The 18093-nt window shown below is 58.7% G+C and overlaps 1 protein-coding gene across 13 annotated transcripts; it reads right to left on the bottom strand.

Moving 5' to 3' along the window:
• Positions 1 to 34: 34 nt before the first annotated feature.
• FCSK (fucose kinase) lies at positions 35 to 16219 on the bottom strand. 13 transcript variants are annotated; one of them, XM_081508762.1, is made up of 26 exons: positions 16184 to 16219; positions 12887 to 12991; positions 12382 to 12533; positions 12062 to 12112; positions 10885 to 11010; positions 10488 to 10560; positions 9970 to 10067; positions 9535 to 9615; positions 8875 to 8994; positions 8527 to 8698; positions 7998 to 8110; positions 7260 to 7361; positions 7003 to 7173; positions 6456 to 6520; positions 5715 to 6085; positions 4905 to 5115; positions 4575 to 4741; positions 4258 to 4479; positions 3825 to 3968; positions 3518 to 3637; positions 2900 to 3119; positions 2352 to 2473; positions 1792 to 1979; positions 1618 to 1717; positions 934 to 1157; positions 35 to 761 (listed from the first exon to the last, which is right to left on the bottom strand). In XM_081508762.1, exons 2-26 carry the CDS (start codon positions 12966 to 12968, stop codon positions 675 to 677), a joined length of 3582 nt encoding a protein of 1193 aa, XP_081364888.1. In that variant the 5' UTR covers positions 12969 to 12991; positions 16184 to 16219; the 3' UTR covers positions 35 to 674. The 13 variants fall into 13 exon arrangements, with proteins under 13 accessions (XP_081364888.1, XP_081364892.1, XP_081364893.1 ...); XM_081508766.1 differs by lacking the exons at positions 2352 to 2473; positions 2900 to 3119 and having other exon boundaries at positions 15261 to 16219; XM_081508767.1 differs by lacking the exons at positions 2352 to 2473; positions 2900 to 3119 and having other exon boundaries at positions 15885 to 16219.
• Positions 16220 to 18093: the final 1874 nt, after the last annotated feature.

Here is an 18093-nt window from a genome sequence, read left to right as displayed (position 1 = left end):
CAGCGGAACAGAAAGGATCTTCATGAGGCCAACCTGGAAGGGCAGAGTGAATTTATTCCAGGAAGACTGAGAACCCACAGGCACGTGGTAGAGTTGTAGCATTGCTGGTTAAGGCCTCAGCAGCAGCTTGCTGCAGGACTGCACTGGCTCTCTGCCACAGACATGTTCCCACTCCTCCACTGAGTCAGCCTGGGAGGGAGTGTTGAACAGGAAGTCTCTACTCAGGCAAAAGCTGGACCTCTAAGGAAGGCCACAGGAAATGCCCCCAAAGGCCTCTTCAAGGTCGGCCTTACCAAGGGACCCCAGCGGTCTGCCAAGGCTGGTTGTCATTCCCTTCTTCCAGGCCTTGGTGGAGAGTGAGAAGGCCAAGGCCCAAGCAGGGCCATTGGATTCATAAAGGCCACGGGGGACGCTTAGCTTAAGACTGCTAGGTCCAGATGGAGCACAAGCTAAGCCTAGGCCACCGTCAACCAGGAGGTCTCAGTCCTGTTCCCAAGCACTGTCTCTGCTTCACCAAGTTTTAGAAGGGGCTGGGCTGGAGCTTGGGTCGCTTTCCTGTGGAAGCAGATTCACAGAGGCGTGGGTGGAGGGAAGCCTGAGTGCCCCCGGGAGGATGGGGGCTGCTGTAGCCGCGGCTCTCTCCTCTCGCAGGGACAGGCCTCCAGAGCAGGGCTTCAGGTGGAGGGCTCAGCCCCCGGCAGCCGCAGGCTCAGGCCCTGAGTGTCCACTTCCACCAGATGGACGCTGTAGTTCCCGAGGCCCTAGGAGCAAAGGGCGGGAGGTGTCAGTGGGCTCCGCGTGGACTTCAGGCCCTCAGGAGGCCGGATTTGAGCTGCGGGGCCAAGGGGGCTTACAGCTGTAGCCCTGCCTAGCTGGTGGGCCAGAGAGAGGGCTCCTGTCCCCGCCAGTTAGCATACCCCAACCACCCGGTACCTCTGTCTTGGCCAGCACAGCCTCCAGAGCCTCCTTCTGCCGCGGCTCCTTGGTCAGTAGACAGAGAAAGCCCCCACCACCTGCCCCTGCCAGGCTCTGGCCATGCACGTCGGGGGCCAGGACATCCATCATGCGCCGCACCGCCAGGGGCTCACAGCCTGGAGCCATGAGCTTCTTCTGCTCCCAGTATGACGTCAGGCACTGGCCCAGGAGAGGCAGACTCCCTGGAGTGGGGGCAGAGAGGAGGTCATCTGTAGGCTGGATGGGGCGCCAAGAGGCACTGCTTAACTGGCATACTGGTTCAGAACCTGGGTCCAGTACTGGCTGGAAATGAACTGTAAAACCCTCCTCAAGGGGTTGTTTGAGCACAGAGCAGCTGGCGTGGTACCCAGCTCAGTGATCATTTAGCTGTGTGGCCCTGATCAGCTCTGACTCCCTGGAAACCAGCTGTGGAGCCAAGCCTCTTCCCCCATCCGCTTCCCAGTAGGTGGGCTGGAGACCTTCCCCAAGATGCAAGTACTGTCCTGAGACACGACTCCCACCTAAGCGTCAGACCCTGCAGAGGACAGACTGTAGGCCTCTGTCCCCGGGGGCCTTGTGCCAAGCCCTGCAGAGCCCCCTAGCCTCAGACACGCGAGCGGCAGCAGGCACTCCGGGGTCAAGCTCCGGGGGGAAGCGCCTAACCTTGGCGGAAGGCTTCGGCACACTCCTCAGTCTGCCGCACCAGGCGGTGGGCGTTCAGCACGACGGCGGGCAGCCGTGCGTACCAGCTCCTCAGCACATCCTGCAGGGGGCAGGGGCCATGAGGCTGAGCCTAGCCGAGTGGCCTGCCTCCCGCCTCCCGGGGCTGGGGCTCACCTGAAGCAGGTTCCGGGCCAGGCGGGTCTTCCCAGTGTACACCAACAGCAGGTGGTCATTGAGTGTCTGGACAAAGCCCTCAGGCACAGCAATCTCCTCCACTTCCACCTTCAGTGGCAGCTGGGCCTGGGAGCGCCCCACCTTGATGCCGGGCATGAGGCCACCCACCTGGTCCTGCCAGCCACCTCCTACAAGAGCCCCAGCCCCGTCACCATTGGGGCCTCCCTGGCCAGGCTTCCCTCTCCCGGTCCAGGCCCCTGGCCTTGCGTCCCTGGCCGGGATCAGCTTCGGAAGACAGCTTCCCCCACCAACACTGGGTTAGCTGAGCTGTACAGCTTCCATCCCAGCCCTGGGAGCAAGACAAGCCCAGGGGAAGGGGCTTCATTCCAGAGCCCAAGCTTAGAACCTAACCCAAGGCCTGAGGTTTGCTGCAGACGTAATGTGTTCTTGGAACTGGGGTAAACCACATCAAAGGATTAAGACCTTACCCCAGGCTTTCCCCAGGGCAGGATGACACAGGACTTTCCCTACAGCCTGACAGTCCCTGCACCCCAGCTTGCCTGATAAAGGGTGTTGATGGTGGAAATAAGCTTCTTGGGATCTCTTATCAAACTTTATATAAAATAGCTTGTTCACATTCTGCTTCAGTAATGAAAAGTATGGATCTCTTTTCTTCTGGCAGCTATAAAAAATGTCAAAAACCTGAGGTGATTCTGGGATAGGTCTTTGATATTTGGAGAAAGGCCTGCAAGGGTTTCGAGTATGAAACGCAAAGGGCAGGAGGCATCTGGAACACTACGGCCAAAATGTGGTTAGTGTCAAGGCCTGGAACATTGAGAACTCCTTAATGGCCCTCCTCCCCTCCAGAGCACTTGGCGTAGCTTGTAATTATACATTCATTTGAGTGGTTATTGATTAACATTCGTCTCCAACAGCCCATATGACTTCTGATGGCAAGGACCCTGTTTTTGTTCATTCTATCCCCAGGGCCCAATACAGAGTGGGTATCTGATAAACAGTTGTCATTTGACCAAAGGAAGGATATGAATGGTACACTCCGAAAGAAAACTAAAAGGCTTCCCCATCGGGCCTTTCTGCTAACGACCACCTGTTACAGGATGTGAGTCGATACAGTGAGTGGAGGAGTTGGGCTACACAGCAGCCAGGGAAGAGACCATCATCAGGTGTGCATCTTTGGGGCAGCTTCCTTCCCAGGGCCGTGCTGGAGAGGAGGCTCAGCATCCTGCGGTGAGTAGAGCACCCTGGAGCCAGACAGGCCTTGCTGCTCTCTATTGTGTGGATGCTAAGGGGCCGCAGTGGTGAAAAGCCTGGTGAAAAGCCTGGTGCTAGTGACATTCAGTATGACCACGGCCCTGCGCCGGGCGCCCCCTCAGGTGGTAGAAGCCCCAGCCAGGGGAGGGAGAAGGTGCTGAAAAGCAGGCTGAGGGTTCTGTCCCCTACTTCAAACTCAGTCCCGCCTTAGGAACAGAAACGGAAGGAATACCTAACACAGGAAAGCTGCTGCACGGACTCAAGAGGATCTGTTTCTACATCAAGTCCTCTGAGATAGAAATATTTCATTTTGAAAGCTACCAGAGAGGGTGTCAGAGGGACAAGAAGGCAGCTCTTAATCACTGTGCTCCCAGCGCAGTTGTGGGCGCTCTGCAGGTCCAGGGGAGCCCCTGTTTCTGATGACCCGCGTCTTTCCCCAGGGGCAGCCCCGTACCTGTGGTGAGCACCTGCTCCAGGTGCAGGACTGCGTGGATCAGGGCCTCCGCGCCCACCGCGCGGCCTGCGGCCCGCTGCACCGCGGCCAGGGCGGCCCCCGCTAGGATGCTGCTGGTGCCTGCAGGGCGGGAGAGGGCCGGCATGAAGCCGCTGCGCCAGCCACGCCCGTCCTGCCCCACCCACTCCCGTCCTGCTCCACCCACTCCCGCTCCACCAGGCAGGGACCGGCGAGGGGGCCAGAGCGAGGCTGAAGGGGTGAGCAAGGCCGAAGGGGTTGGTGTGCAGCAGGGGCGGGACCCGCTCACCAAGGCCAGAGCCGTGGGGCAGCTCGGACCAGGTGTGCAGCTCGAAGCCGCCCCCGAAGGCACGCAGCAGCTGCTCCCTCAGCGAGAGCTCGGAGGAGACACTGACGACGCCCGCGCAGACGAAGGCCGCCTTCAGCAGCGCCCCTGCAGAGCGACCAGCACCCAGCAGGGCGTTTGGTCTCCAGGGCGGAAACAGACCCCACCCGTCTCAGCGCGGCAAGGGGCTCAGCCCAGCAGCAGTGCACACCCCCGCTGCAATCACGACAGGTCCTGCGGGCTCTGGGGCACCAGCCCGCGGGCCACTCTCCCTCCTACACCCGTGTGCGCTGGGGGGCGGGTGACGGCAGGGCGCCCCTCAGGCCCGGCCGCTGTGGCCTGCAGGCTCTGGGGCTCTGCCCCCACCCCACGCCGCGCACGTCACAGGCGCCCTGACCTGGGGCCTGGGGCTGGCAGTAACCCTGCATGTCGTCCAGGCTGCGGCACACGATCTTCACGGCCGTCTGGTCCTGCCGGGGCCCCACCGCCAGCCGCAGTTCGGGCTCCGGGATGCGGCGAGCCCTGGCCCCAATGGGCCGGCGGCCATCCACTCGCACAGCCAGGCCCAGCACGGCCCCGCCGAGCTCGTAGGCCAGGGGCGGCGTGTCACTCCAGCCCCCTGTGGCGATGGAATGAGATCCAGCTGGTCTCGGGGGGGCTGCCAGCTCAGCTCTGGGGTGCTGACCCCCACCCCACCCTCCACCATGGGCTCACCAGAGAAGTCCACCCGCGCCGGGCACTCCGCCACCACCCACTGCCCAGGCGCCGGCAGCTCCGCCGGCACCGAGCAGACGAAGCGCTGAGCGGACATCACAGCCTGGCGGATCAGCAGCTGCCCGGCCCCCTCGTAGTGGCGGGCGGCCCGCACCAGCAAGGCTGGCCTGCGGGCAGGAGGGAGGGAGGGCGGCGTGGGCCCCAGGCTGGCACCCAGCTGCCCGGGTCTGGGTCCCGACTGCTTGCCACCTGGGGCCGCCCCGCCCCTCTGGGATCCCACCTCCAAGGCCAGCAGGGGCAGCTCCAGGGGCTCCGGCATCCTCAGCCTACCTGCTCAGCCACCTGGCCCGCTCCTGGGTGAGTGCCTCCACGCCCCGTGCCAGGTCTCCACGCTCCAGGAAAGAGAAGGGCCGCACCCACTCGGGGTTGGCGGCCGGTCCACTGCGCAAGCCGCCTCGGCCCTCCGCCATGCAGCCCAGGACGTCTGCCACACAGGCCAGGGCCCGGGCAGCCACACCAGGGTCTCCTGCACCAGCTGCCACTGACGGACCAGGAGGCGGGCAGCTGCGGAGAAGCCCATCTCCAAGGCTCTCTGCCCTCAAACACCCCAGGCCCCTCACAGCTCTGCCCTGTGGCCCCAGACGTATCCTTGCCTGAGAGTGCTCCCCACTTATTCGCCTGGCAAAGTTCTCGTCCTGGCGACTCCCAGCCCAGGACGCCCTCAGTGAGTAAGAGCTCAGCCTCGGGAGGCAAACCATCTGGGTTCATCCTCAGTCCCCCTGTATGGCTGAGTGAATACCGTAAAGAGGGAACAAGGTGCTGCCTGAGCCCCCAGCCAGCGCGCCCGGGTCCCGCCTTGGGCCCTGCTGGAGCACTTCACCCCATCGGGCCCCCAGCACAGAATGCATGCTCTGCCGATGCTCACGGGGCCCTGAGGCTCAGCGCCAGGCCCCCACCTCTCCCCATATCCCCCACTGACCCAGATGGAGCTTCCTAGCACCCGGACAGTTAACTCCACTTGTGTCTCCTCCCTGCTTTAGAGTCTTATATCTCCCTAATGCCTGAGGTTGATGACCTAGAGGGCAGATAGGGCAGGTGATGCGGGGGCTGGCTTCCCAGCTGGGTGCCCAGCACACTCACCCTGGTCCAGCGTGGCCAGCAGGGGCCCAGGACAGCCCTCATGGACGGCAGCCCGGGTCAGCGGGCGCAGGCTGAGGTCCTGCCGGGCCTCCAGCACGTGCCGCGCCTTGTGCAGGGCCTGGCGGAAGAATAGGTCCCGGCGGGCGGCCAGCGTGGCGCCCCGGTCCAAGCACGGCTGCAGCTGCTCCCAGGACAGACGCCAGCAAGCCCGCCAAGCCCGCAGGGCCTGGCCCCCGTCCTCCTGGGGGTCCAGCATCCACAGCAGGTCCCGGGGCCCCGGGGCCCTCAAGGGGTGGAGCACCGGGAAGAGACGGGCACTGAGGAGGCAGCGCTCAGCGGGCGGCGTGTCCGGGTCCCACAGGTCCCAGTCCCTGAGGTGGGGAGAAGCTGCATCAGGAGGGGAGCAGGGGCTCCTGCCCAGTCCCCTAGCCCCGACCACCTGTCGGCAGGGGCCTAGCTCCTTCCTGGGGACAGGACAAACTCCTCCAGAGACCACACAAGCGAGCGATTCAGGGAGAGAAGCCCAGCTGCCCTGCCTCCTTTCCCAGGCCGCTGAACAAAATCCCAAAGCCTGGGCACGGTCAGGAATTTGGAGTAGCCCAGGGGGAAGATGCTAGGGCAGATGAGGCTGCTCAAAACTACCCCATGCCCCAGGGATTGAGGGGGTGGGCCCTGAGCCTCCAGGCAGCTGCCACCCCGGCTGCCAAGGCCCACGGAGCCCCATGGGGCCATCCAGCCTACCGGATGCCCGTCTTCTGGAAGAATTTACTCCAAGACATGTTGAGATACGTTCCTGTCCCCTGTCTCTGGGGGAAGAGAAGGAAGCAGTCAGGGCTGACAGGGCCACAGGAAGGGGTGAGGGACAATAAGGCCAGGGGACCAGGGTCGGGTCCAGAGGGGGCAGGAAGAAAGACAGGGGCACACGGGCCAGCAGGCTCTGAACCAGTGTCAAGCCCTGGCACCTCCACGTGCCTGCCCGGGGGCCTGGGACCCGCAGCAGAATGCTGGCCCCCGGCCTAACCCACGGCAACTGGCTCTGCAGTCAAGGCGGGTCGCCTCGTCTCTGAACCTCAGTCTTGGCCTGAAAAATGGGGATAGGAGTCCCCACTCAGCCAGCAAGGAGGGAGGGAAAGGCCTGCTGAGGCTCTACCGGCTGCATCCTCCTCACAGCTTGTATCCCCCAGGTGAGTGCTCGCAGAGCCCTGCAATGGAATGGGCGCTGCTCTGGGGACACTAGGGCTCCCAAAAGCCTAAAAATGGGGGTGAGGGGAGGCCGCCAAGCACCCACCTCCCAGCTGTCCAGGCGGCCCACGAGCGTGAAGGCCTGGCTGGGGGCGCCGTGCAGCTGCACATGGTGTCCTCGCAGGACGAGATCACGTAGCTCCACGCCCTGCAGCGCCTGGGACTGCACCACGTCCAGGCCGCTCACGAAGCAGCCAGTGCCAACGTGAATGGGGCCCTGGGGGGAGAGCACAGGGTCTGCGTGCTCAGTGGAGCCCAGACGCGCCCTGCAGCGGGTCTCCCCGCCTGCAAGCCCGGCCTCACCTGCAGGTGGCAGTGCTGCAGGACGCTCCCGGTGCCCAGCCACACGGGGCCCTCCAGCAGGCAGTTGACCACACAGCTCCAGGCCCCCAGCAGCGGCCGCTCCTGCGGACCCGGGAGAAAGCCGTGAGGCCCCGGCGGGGGTGGCCCCAGTCCTCCTCCACAGCCCAGCCCCAGCCAGAACCCCTGCCGCTCCCCATGCCTGTCGGCTGGCCAGATCCCTCTCCGCACCTCCCTGGGCCCAGCCTCAGGCCAACTCCCACCCCAGCTTGGTTCCTGCTGTTCTGCCAGGGGCACGCTCCCCTCCAGAGCAAACCTGAACCCAGAAATGGGGATCCCACCAGATGACAGCCCCCCAGAAAACTCCCACCTGTCCAGCTAGTCCAACCCCTGCCACCCTGAGGGTTGCCTCTGAACTCTACCTGCCCCATCACCATGAATTTGCCTGACTCCCCGAGCAGACCCTTCAGAAAGGGTTAGGGGGCACTCGTCTCTAGCTTCTCAATCAGAGTTGGATGTAGAATCCTGACTTGGCTACTTACTGGCTCTGTGGCCTTAAGCAAGTTACTTAACCTCTCTGAGCCTCCACTGACTCCTGTGTGAAATGGGGATAATAACACCTACGCTCATAGTCTGTCCCAAGCATGAGCGGTTCCCGCCCCTCCCTGTAGCCCTCCGTGGCCACCGTCTCCAAGCACCCTGTAGGCACCTCTGCAGGCCTCACCTCCAGGCAGGTCTTACCTCCACCTGGGAGTGTACGACCTGGGTCCCCGGAGCCCCCAGGGATGTGAGACTGTGCAGGAACTCACTGGCTGAGTTGGTCATGTAGTTGTAGCTGCCGTCAGGGACATACGCTGTAAACACACAAGTACTGACCTCAACGCCCTGCCTCCTGCAGCTCTGACACCAGGCTGGGCCTCCCACCAGAAAACACGTCTTCATCAGGGCCTGGGAGGGCAGGCGTGAAAACGAGCCCACTGCGCTGATGGGGAAGCTGAGACCCAGAGAGGCTCAGCAACCTGCCCAAAGTCACCCAGCCAGAAAGCAGCAATACCAGGACGGGAGCCCAGGAATGAGACAAAGGAAGAAGGGAAGCGGTATCTCAGCAGGGTACTCTGAACTGGGAGAAGGTAGCTGTCCTGCCCAGGCGCGCTCACGAGGCCGGCCTGCTCGAGGAGCCCAGGGGCCAGCAGGTGAGGGAGGAGCCTCCCTCTGGTGGTCCGCACTCCCCAGGCTTCCCTACCCCAGAGTGCTGAGAGGCAGGACCCACCCACTGTGAGGGGCTGATCGCGGAGCTGCCTCCACAGCTCAGCCCGGGCACCATGCAGATAACCCGCGACGTCTGCGTCACCTTGCCCCATCTCCGGGGGCCGCCCCACCAGGAAGTCCTCCCTTTGCACGTTCCGGGCCATGCAGAGCAGGATGTCAAAAAACAGAGACAGCTGGGACAGGGGTGAGAGCTAGTGTCAGTGGGTTCCCTGGCTGAGAGGGGCCCGTTGCCTCTCCAGAGACGCGGACACACAGAGGGGAATAGACTGGCCGGAGGCCCCACAGCCAGGCCAGCAGCGTCAGGGCCTCTCGCCCAGGCCAAGCCCTCCCGGTCCCCAGTCCCAGGCACCTGGCCGGGCCGGACTCCCGAGTCCAAGCCCATGTAGGTGCAGGCATCCAGAGGCGGGCTCACGTGGGTGGCTAGGAGGCGCTCAGCAGTTTCCACAGAGAAGAAGACAACCCCGGACACCTGCAGGGAGCCCCACATGGGTCAGGGAGGAGACCCCGGGGCCAGGCGTGTGCCCGAGCTGAGGAGGGCGGCTGTAGACGGGCCCCCAGGCCACACTAGACAGGGTCTTCATCTCCTGGGCCACTCCAGCGCCGGGACTCCAGTCTGACTGGACGCAGCTCCCCACCAAGGGCCCCTCGACAGGCACCTTCTGGGGACCCCTCAATTTTTAGGTCTCCTCCCAAACCGAGTTCTCCATCTTCCCTATGGTCTAGCCCCAGATTCTTACCCACCACTTGCATCTCTGTCCTTCCTTCTAGAAAGACCCCTCGAGCCTGGTTCTGGCCTGTCTCATTTGGGACGAGACTCAACGCCAAGGCTGACCCTGCCCTTGGGTTTCGGTGCCACCTGCTCCCCTGAATACCTGTTCCAGATCTGCCTCAGATTCCGGTTCTAGCCTTCCTGGAAGGAGGGGCACTCTGCCCTGGGCAGGAAGGCAAGCCCTCCCTCTCCCATCCCATAACGTCTCGAGCCCCCCACCCTAGGGGCTAGCAGCCGTACCAGCGGCACCTGCCCATCAGGCCTGGCGCATCGTCGTATCTCTGCCTCAGTGCCTTGGTAGTAAATGTCCAAAACGAAGCCCTGGGCGGGAGGAGGAGACAGAGTCAGGGGAGGAGGCAGAGAGACTGAGAAGGAGGGCGTTCACCAGATGAAAGCCTCGATGCAAGTCCGACAGGTCTGGGCACACTCCCGCGACAGCAGTGCCCGAGACCTCCCCCAGCCCCATGGCAGACTGTCTCCACGGCCCCAACTGCAGGCACAGAGCCCAGCACAGGGTCGGGGGAACTCATGTTTGGCAAAGGACTAAGTGAGCACAGGAGCTGCTGCCGTGGGGAAAACCTCAAACCCCAGCCAGCCAGGAAAGTGAGGAGCAGGCTACACAGACTGCAGGCCGGAGGCCCTCCCGGTGCCCTGTGCCGCTGCCCAGGGCCCTACCTGGGGGTCGGTCAGGTAGACGCCGTGGCTCCGGGCATAGGCCATGCTCCCCGGAAGGGCAATCCCTCTGGCTCCCCGGAAGCCGTCCCAGCTGATGCCTGCAGGTGGGGGAGTCAGGAGGCTCTCCAGGGACCCCGACCCAAGGCAAGGGCGGGGGGCCCCTGCCAGGAGGCACGCACTCAGGGCAGGGCCGTGCAGGCACCTCTAGAGAAAGGACGTTTCCGTGGTTTCCCACATGGGCATTCCCCTGGGAGAATGACAGCACCTCACCCCCCCAAAGCTCGTCCGAGGAGCCCTTGAGGGCCAAAGGGACAGGACTGGGTGTCTCCATCCCATGGACAGGAGAGGGAGGCCCGGCAGGCAAAGCCTGCCTCCTGCTCTAAGCTCCATCCTGAAAACCTCAGAGCATCCCTTCCAAAGGGGCAGCGGGCCAGGCCAAGACGGCGGGTGGGAGAGGAAAGGCAGAGCAGGCGCAGGCGGCAGCTAGAGAAGGCAGTCGCAAACCTCTGCAGGCTTACCTGGGCTTGGAGGCACCGACAGCAGCATGTCCGTGCTGCACACCCACACGCCCGGCGGGGAGCCCGGGCCCAGCTGTGGGGAGAGAGGAGGCAGCTGGAGGGGCCCAGCCCCGCCCACGGGCACAGCCTCCAGCTGTTCCAGGGGACCAGGCTGCTGAGGGGACGGGGACCCCCGGACCTGCAGTGCCCATGCCCACCCTCCCACCTATCTGGGGCCATGCCTCCCCCAGGGCGGGCACACTACCCTCCTGAAGTGCCCACTAAAAGCCGGCACCCAAAGCCATTGTTGGTAACTAAACGTGGGCACCCAAAGCCATTGTTCCAGGCGTCCCCGGTCTGGGCCAGCAAAGACCCTGGCTGGGGCACAGCGGGAAACAGGACAAGGGCGCGGCCTCACCCGATGGCTCATGATGTCCAGCAGGCAGTCCAGGTTGCAGACCACGGCCTCCACAGGGGCCTGGGGGTTCTCCACAGGGAGGCAGGTGAAGGCCCGGCCACAGTCGTCGAAGGGGAAGTCTCGGCCCTGGGGAAGCAGTAACAGGCAGAGGAGCCTGGGGCAGAGGGCCGGAGCAGAAAGCCACCAAGCTTTGGACTTTGACAAAGGTTTTTCTCATATAATTTTTTCATATAATTTTTGAAATGAAATGATTATGGTAAAAAATTAGAAAATGCAGATACACAAAAGGGAAAACAACCCCTCAAGGATAATAACCATTGCCCTCATTTCTGAGGTATATCCTTTCATATACCTCATATGCAGAGTATTTTTTTACAAAAATTTAAAATGTGGAGAAAATAGAACTTCATACACACACACACACACACACACACACACAGAGGAGTGTAAGTCAAACTGGAGAAATAAGATTGGGAACCACATCAATGTCAATATCCTGGCTGTGATTATACTATAGTTTTGGAAAAGATTACCATTGCAGGGATCTGGGCAACGTTTACAGAGGTTTCTCCCTGGACTATTTTCTTATATGTGCATCTACAATGATCTCAACCAAACTTTCAATTAAAAAAGCTGATGGCCCACTGTGAGTGTCAGTGAGTGTATTTTCATCATTCAGTGAAAAAGGTGAGCCACACAAGTTTGAATAGAACGATCTAAAAAAAGCTGAGATCATTCTATTCAAACTTGTGTGGCTCACCTTTTTCACTGAATGATGAAAATACACTCACTGACACTCACAGTGAGCCAGGCCCAGCCCCGATCGAAACATTTAATGGGTCATCTCAACACATCCACATGAAGGAGGAAGTGTTAACCGAGGCCTAGAAATGGTCATGTGACCACTGCCCCAGGTCACAGAGTCGGTCAATGCACAGGTCAGTGCAGAGTTAAATGGACCTTTTAATCACTGTCTAATATTCCTCCAGGAGGATATGCCGTTTATACTTATCCAGTTCCCTATTTTGAACACCTGGATCAATTCTGATTCTGATGCTTCCGAATGTGCACAATGGACACCTTGCACACAAAGGTAGAAGCCCCCTTAAGTCCCGTCCAACCCCAAGAATCAACGGCTCCATCCTTCTGCGTGGGCCCTGCCAGGCATTCTACTAACCATGTGCAGGATGAGGATCCAAGCCGAGTGTAGAACGTCTGACGTGACCACCTATCAGAAGGGGGAGAGCCCTGTTGACAGAGGTCTGGATAGATGGCAGCCTCCCCTCCAGGGAGAAACCCCAACACCAATCCACACAAGTAGCAAAGGAATAACAGGTAAGACCAATGGCCAGACACAGGCACGAGACAGCCCTGGCCCCTCTGGGATAAGGGGACAAAGCGGCAGGGCAGTGGAGCCCGAGGTGTGGGGGACCAGGGAAAGGCTCTGCTTGAAGCCCCACCCCGCCGTGCCGAGGAGGTCACGTCAGGACCACTCACGGTGAAGCCTGTGCGGGCACTCAGGTGCTCAGCAGCCACCAGCAGGGCATTGAGGGTGGCTCCTCCACTGCCCACATGAACCTCAGGGTCCTCCACGGCCAGCAGCAGTGTCTCGGCAGGGATCTGCTCTCGCTTCTGCCGTATTTCCAGCTCTGCAGTCAGAACACGGCTGGGACCTGCCCTCCAGCACCCCACCCCCCAGTCCCGAGCACGTAGAGCAAACCTCCCAACCGCCATTATTTTCTCTTCTTTGACTTAGCACCTTTTCAGCTAGTAGCTCATTAGATCTTTTCCCAACTCACTGAGGTAAGAACAGTTACCCCCTTTCACAGATGAGAAAACCAAGTCTCAGTGAAGTGACATGTGTCTGAGGTCACATGGCAAGGAAGAAGCAGAATCTGGGTTTGAACTGGGACTGCCTGGCTCCTGGGGCTCCAGGGATATGCAGCAAGGAACAGGGAGTGGTTCTACATCAGGGGCAGCGAGCAGAGGGAGGGTCAACTACCTCTCTGGAAGACCTCAACGCTGTCCTTGTACTGACACGTCAGGATGATGACCGTCCAATCAACCCCCTTCGGCTGCTCCATTTTGGCCAAAGTTGAGGGGTTTTCTGAGCAGAAATGCAGAGAAGTGTGAATGTTTTTAAATTATCATATCCTAAACTTGATTTTTTTGGTTGTAAATAGTTTTATAATTTTAACACACATATAGATACTTGTGGTCACTATCACCATCTGCATCTGAAAGAACTCCTACACCTCAACCCTTTACAGTCATATGCTTCTCCATCCCTCACCTCTGACAACCAGCCATCTGTTCTCTAAAGGTATAGCTGGAATGTAATCTTTTCAGATTGGCTTCTTTCACTCAACACAACGCCTCTGAGATCCTTCTGAGTTGGCTAAGCATAGCTGTGGCTCTTTCTCCTTTTTTGCCAAGCAGTGCTCCATCGCCTGGACATTCCAGTCTGTTTCTCCACCCACCCACTAAAGGAAGGATATCTGGGATGCTTCCGGGTTTTGGTAATCATGAATAGAACTGCTATCAACATTCGCATGTAGATTTAACGTGAACATAAGACATCTCTCCAGGTGGACACCAAGGTGTGGGATTGCGGGGTCACATGATGAGTGTATCTTTGACTTTATCAGTTTGGGTACATGAGATTTCCTCAGGAGAGGAAGTAAGGGGAGGGGGGTGGCGTTGAGAGCGGGCCCCCGCCTTAAAGCGCGGGGCTGCCCTCTCTGTGCCCCAGGCCCCTCATCACCCAATCGCTGGATCTGAGCTGAGGCTGGGGAGGGAGGCTCTATGTCCAGGCTCCTGAGGGTATGGGCAATTCCCTGCAAAGGGGGAAGCTCTGGGCAGGGTGCACCAGTCTGTTCAGGGGCAATGTGCCCACAGCACCCACCACAGGGCCCTCGGAGGGGCCTCCCCGCTCAGAGACTCCAAGCCAGATGGGGCTGCAACCCCCCCGTCAGTCACCTTCCTCCAGAGCACTCTGAGCAGTGGGGAGAAGGTGAGGCCAAAGCCACGGCTTCACCCATTCCTATGCCCCCAACACTCCTCTCCTGCCAGGGAAGAAAGCGACCTGACCTCCGAGGCTTGGCCTCCCCAAGACCTCCAGAGCAGGGTCCTTAGGAGTGCGCTGCAGGCGGCGGTCCCATGCAGCAGCCCCTCCCCGCCTCTTCCTTCCAGCTCCCCAAGCTCAGCGCAGGGAGGGCCAGTGGGGAGCTGCGTGAGCCCCCAGAGGTGCCTGAGCACACCTCCGCCTGTAGTCCAGGCGGAGCCAACAGAGACCAGAACCTCGGTCCATTCCTTCCTGTGTCAGACTCTGCTGCCTCAAGCCATGGTTCAGGCTGACAGACACTGCCACTTAGCGACACCCACACTCCCACAGCTTCCAGGGAAAGCCTCCACCACTAACAGAAACTGCTCGGCTCCCCGCTCAGCTCAGGAGGGGAATCCAGAGGGAAATCTGAGCAGGAGATCTTGGCCAGGGATCTGAGGTCAGAGGCATTCCCCAGGTTACCCTTCTGGCCTTCGGGTGAAGGGTGTGGCTGGGGATTCCCTGTGTGACCTCCCTGTGCGACTCCCTGTGTGACCTTTGGCACCCCCTAACCGGCTCTGGCCTCCGGAGGTAGGAAGCATAATGGACAGATGACCCCCATCTCGTTCACATGGAGGCCCGGTGACCCATCAACCAATGAAAGGAAGAAGACAGACACGCTCAGACAAGATGGGGATCCCCTGGGAGGCCTCCTTGGCACCAGAACTCCCCATTCAACCCAAGGGAAGCTGTCTCAGGACCGCACTGCAGTCTGAGAGCTTCTGGGCATATCTCCTGTCTTCCTTCCAATGTTCTGTCCCAGGAAGTGGACCTGGAATGCAAACAGACAGCTCTCCCGGCTTCCTCCAGGTCCCTCCCCTTCCTCCCTCCCCCAATAACTCTCTTGCAAGTCTAATCTCATCCTGTTGTCTGCTTTTCTGAGGACCTGAACCAATATGGCAAGTACATCATTTTCCTCTCGGCACCATCAAAGGAAAAATTACTCTAAGAATCTCTAAATATCTGGGAAATACTCTCTTGATCCTTAAAGATGAAGAAACTGAGACACAGACTGACTTGCCCAAGGTCACACAGCTAGCAAGCGGCAGAGCCAAATCTGAACCCAGACACTTTTTCTCCAAAGTCCATTCTCTTAACCACTACACCAAACCTACTTTGCAGGACTGAAAATAGAACAAAAGTACTAAATATATGTAAAGTGCCCAATACAAGGTGACAATGAATCAGGGATGGCATTAAAGATGACAACTATTACGGTTAGGTCACCCACTCACTCTGACCCATAGTTAAGGCTATGATTTTTCATCCTCACCACACCACTGCCAGTAAGTATTCTGTCCAGTTCACAAATATTAGTTGATACTGCAGCAATGACGGGAGCCTGGGTCGCTCAGATTCTTATTTAGGTAATGGGGATAATGAAGGTCATATACAGCTTGTACAGACAAGTCAGGTGTGTCCAGCTCCAAGATTCATGTCCTTATGCACTTTGCAGAAACAAGACTTCCTTCTCTCCTGGAGTCTTTGACCTCTGTCATACTTAACATTTGTACGGAGATCTTAGATAGTAAGGCCTCTATTCCAACATTCTGCACACTTCCAATAGAACTTCATCTACTGAGGTCAAGTTAAAAAGGTGTTTAATGCCCTCAGTCACATGCTGCCCAAAATTAGGATAGAGAAGGGGAGTCAGGGACAGAATGAAATAAGGCCTCTTCATATTCGCTTCTTGAAGAGAAGTGGGGCAGTGATTTTGCATTTTAAAGGGAATAAGTAGTCTCACGGAGGGATTTGATTTGCTTTCTGGGGAAAAAGGAAGGCAGAAGGAAGGTGATTGGAAGTAAAGATTACACTGCAAATCGCACAAAGGAAATATAGTTGAGATGAGCGGATAGTGACGAGACCCGACGGGGTAAAATGAGGCAGGAAAAGTGACCTCAAAGGGAAAGTCACCACGGCCGGCACCCAGCGGCCCACCCGCCGGGAGTCCCTCTCCCGGGCGTCAAGTTCCAGAGCTCCTGTAAAAAGACCTGGGCCAACGGGATGAGGGGCCTGCAGTCACCCCCACGGCAAGCGGGCGTCGGGGGCGTCGGCAGAGTTCCTAGAGACTCTTCCCTGTAAGGAAACAGGCAGCCAGTGGCCCAGCTCAGTCCTGAGGGCCCAAAAGGCGGGCAGGGGTCGGCGAAACGGCTGGGGCACCCGCGCGCGGCGCCGGATCCGCGCGCACCCACGTACCTGCCTGCGCTCCCTGCGCCGCGAGCTCTCTAAGGCGGGGCGGCGCGTGCCTCGCTGCGCGTCCTGGGAAGTGTAGTTTCAGCGCTCTCCCCGCCCGGGGTGGTCCCTCCCCGAATCCCAGCTCCGAGCGACCTCACGGGTCCTCAGAGATGGTCCGAGCAACGCTCTCCTAAAGGGCAGTGAGCCGTCCCTTCGAGAAGGGGGATGGGGGGGAGACGGCGGCTCCGCGGGGCAGCAAAACTACAACTCCCAGAAGAGCCAGGGCGTCCAAGACAGAACGCGTTTCCTAGGGCTCGAGTTCCAGGCTTGGGGGTTGTGCATTTGTTTAACCCCGGGGCCGGGGAGTCCTGAGGGTGCGGCGGCATGGGCCGCCGCTCTGCTCCGCAGAGGCAGAAATCAGACCCGGAGAAAAAACCCACGGGCGGTGTCCCAGCGTTAGCGACCACCGTCCGATTGGCAATTGACCAGGCTTGCACGGGTTCGTCATGTGGGTCTTTCCGGTAGAAACGTCACAACTCTAGTGAGAAGATGTGTGGCTCTTTTGGAAAAGTTATGAATGGCAGCATTGTTTGTAATCCCGGAGAAGTGGAAACGCGCGCGCGTTCTGTCAGGGTACTGGAAAAATAAATTAGGCACATCCATACAATGGAATACTATGCAACAGAGATAATTGGCTAGATCGACATATGCAATAGGGAAAAACGTTCAAGACATTTTGTTAAAGAACATTATGTATGGGAAGCTACTCATGTCAGAAATAATGTCTGTGGACATAATAATACATATGGACAGGGACAGGACTGGAAGGAGCACACCCCGAGAAGGATCCTGCCAGGGATGGGCATGGGCAGGGAGACCTTGAGCTTCATTTGCACTGCTTGAATTTTTCTTATAAGAATGTTCTTTACAAAACTGCTGTCGTTAAGAGGGAGCCTGGGAGGCCCAAGTAGTGAGTTTCAGAGAAAATGTGACATTCCACTCAAACTCTTTGTAACCTTGGCCAGTCACATGGCTATTCTGTGTCGCCTACTCTTTTATCTGTGAAATGGGGTAATGACTGTATAAAATGCCTAAGATTATTATGAGGATAAGATAAATTCTTGACTCCATAGTAAATGCTCCAAAATTACTAACCCTTGTTATGACTATTGCTGTTATTCCCACACTGGATCCGTGGTTTGTTCCTTGTTGTATCCTCAATCACTGGAACATGCCTGGGACATCGTCCGTGGTTAAAACAATGTGTTGAATGATGGAATGAAGAAAGAGCAGTCCCCTGCTCAGCTCCCACTCCCCTACCTCCTCCCCCAAACCTCTCTCCATCCCTCTTTCTACCCCTGGAGTCACCCCCTCTCTTCACTTGGCCCAAGTCTCCTCCTCCTTCCTTCACTTCAGCACCAGCTTCTTCTCCTGTGAACCCAGGAGGCCTCCAGGAAAGCTGTTCCTAGCAATGCAGACCCCGCTCTGCAGTGGAGGACAAGGAAGGGGTGCCTGCAGCTGCAGCCCTGGGGGTGGCTCAAGGAAAACAATGAGCTCCAAGGAGCTCAGAGGCCAAGAACTTCACCCCACATCCTAGGGCAGGCAAGCTCACTGGGTCGGGCTCCAAGGCCACTAGTAAATATATTCAGAGTTTTTTTAATGAGATAAAGTCCTCAGTGCAGCCTGTCAGCAGCAGACACAAAAACGTATAGCTCTCTACCCCCATGATCTGGGGTAGACAGAGCCATAAAAAAATAAAATTCTGATGTTATAATATAGGATAGATTCTAGGGTTTGGAATCAGACAAATCCTTCCCAGTTCTCATCACTTTCTGACAGTGTGAGCAAACCACTCAAATTCTTTGAGCTTCAGTTTCTTCCTCTGTAAGAATACAATAGTATTTGCCTAACGGTCTGGCACAGTGCCTGGC

Source organism: Giraffa tippelskirchi, chromosome 7 (assembly GCF_054371585.1).
Source record: "Giraffa tippelskirchi isolate mGirTip1 chromosome 7, T2T-mGirTip1v1.2.pri, whole genome shotgun sequence".
In the NCBI taxonomy this organism is placed as follows: Eukaryota; Metazoa; Chordata; class Mammalia; order Artiodactyla; family Giraffidae; genus Giraffa; species Giraffa tippelskirchi.
This window is presented reverse-complemented; position numbering and strand designations above follow the sequence as displayed.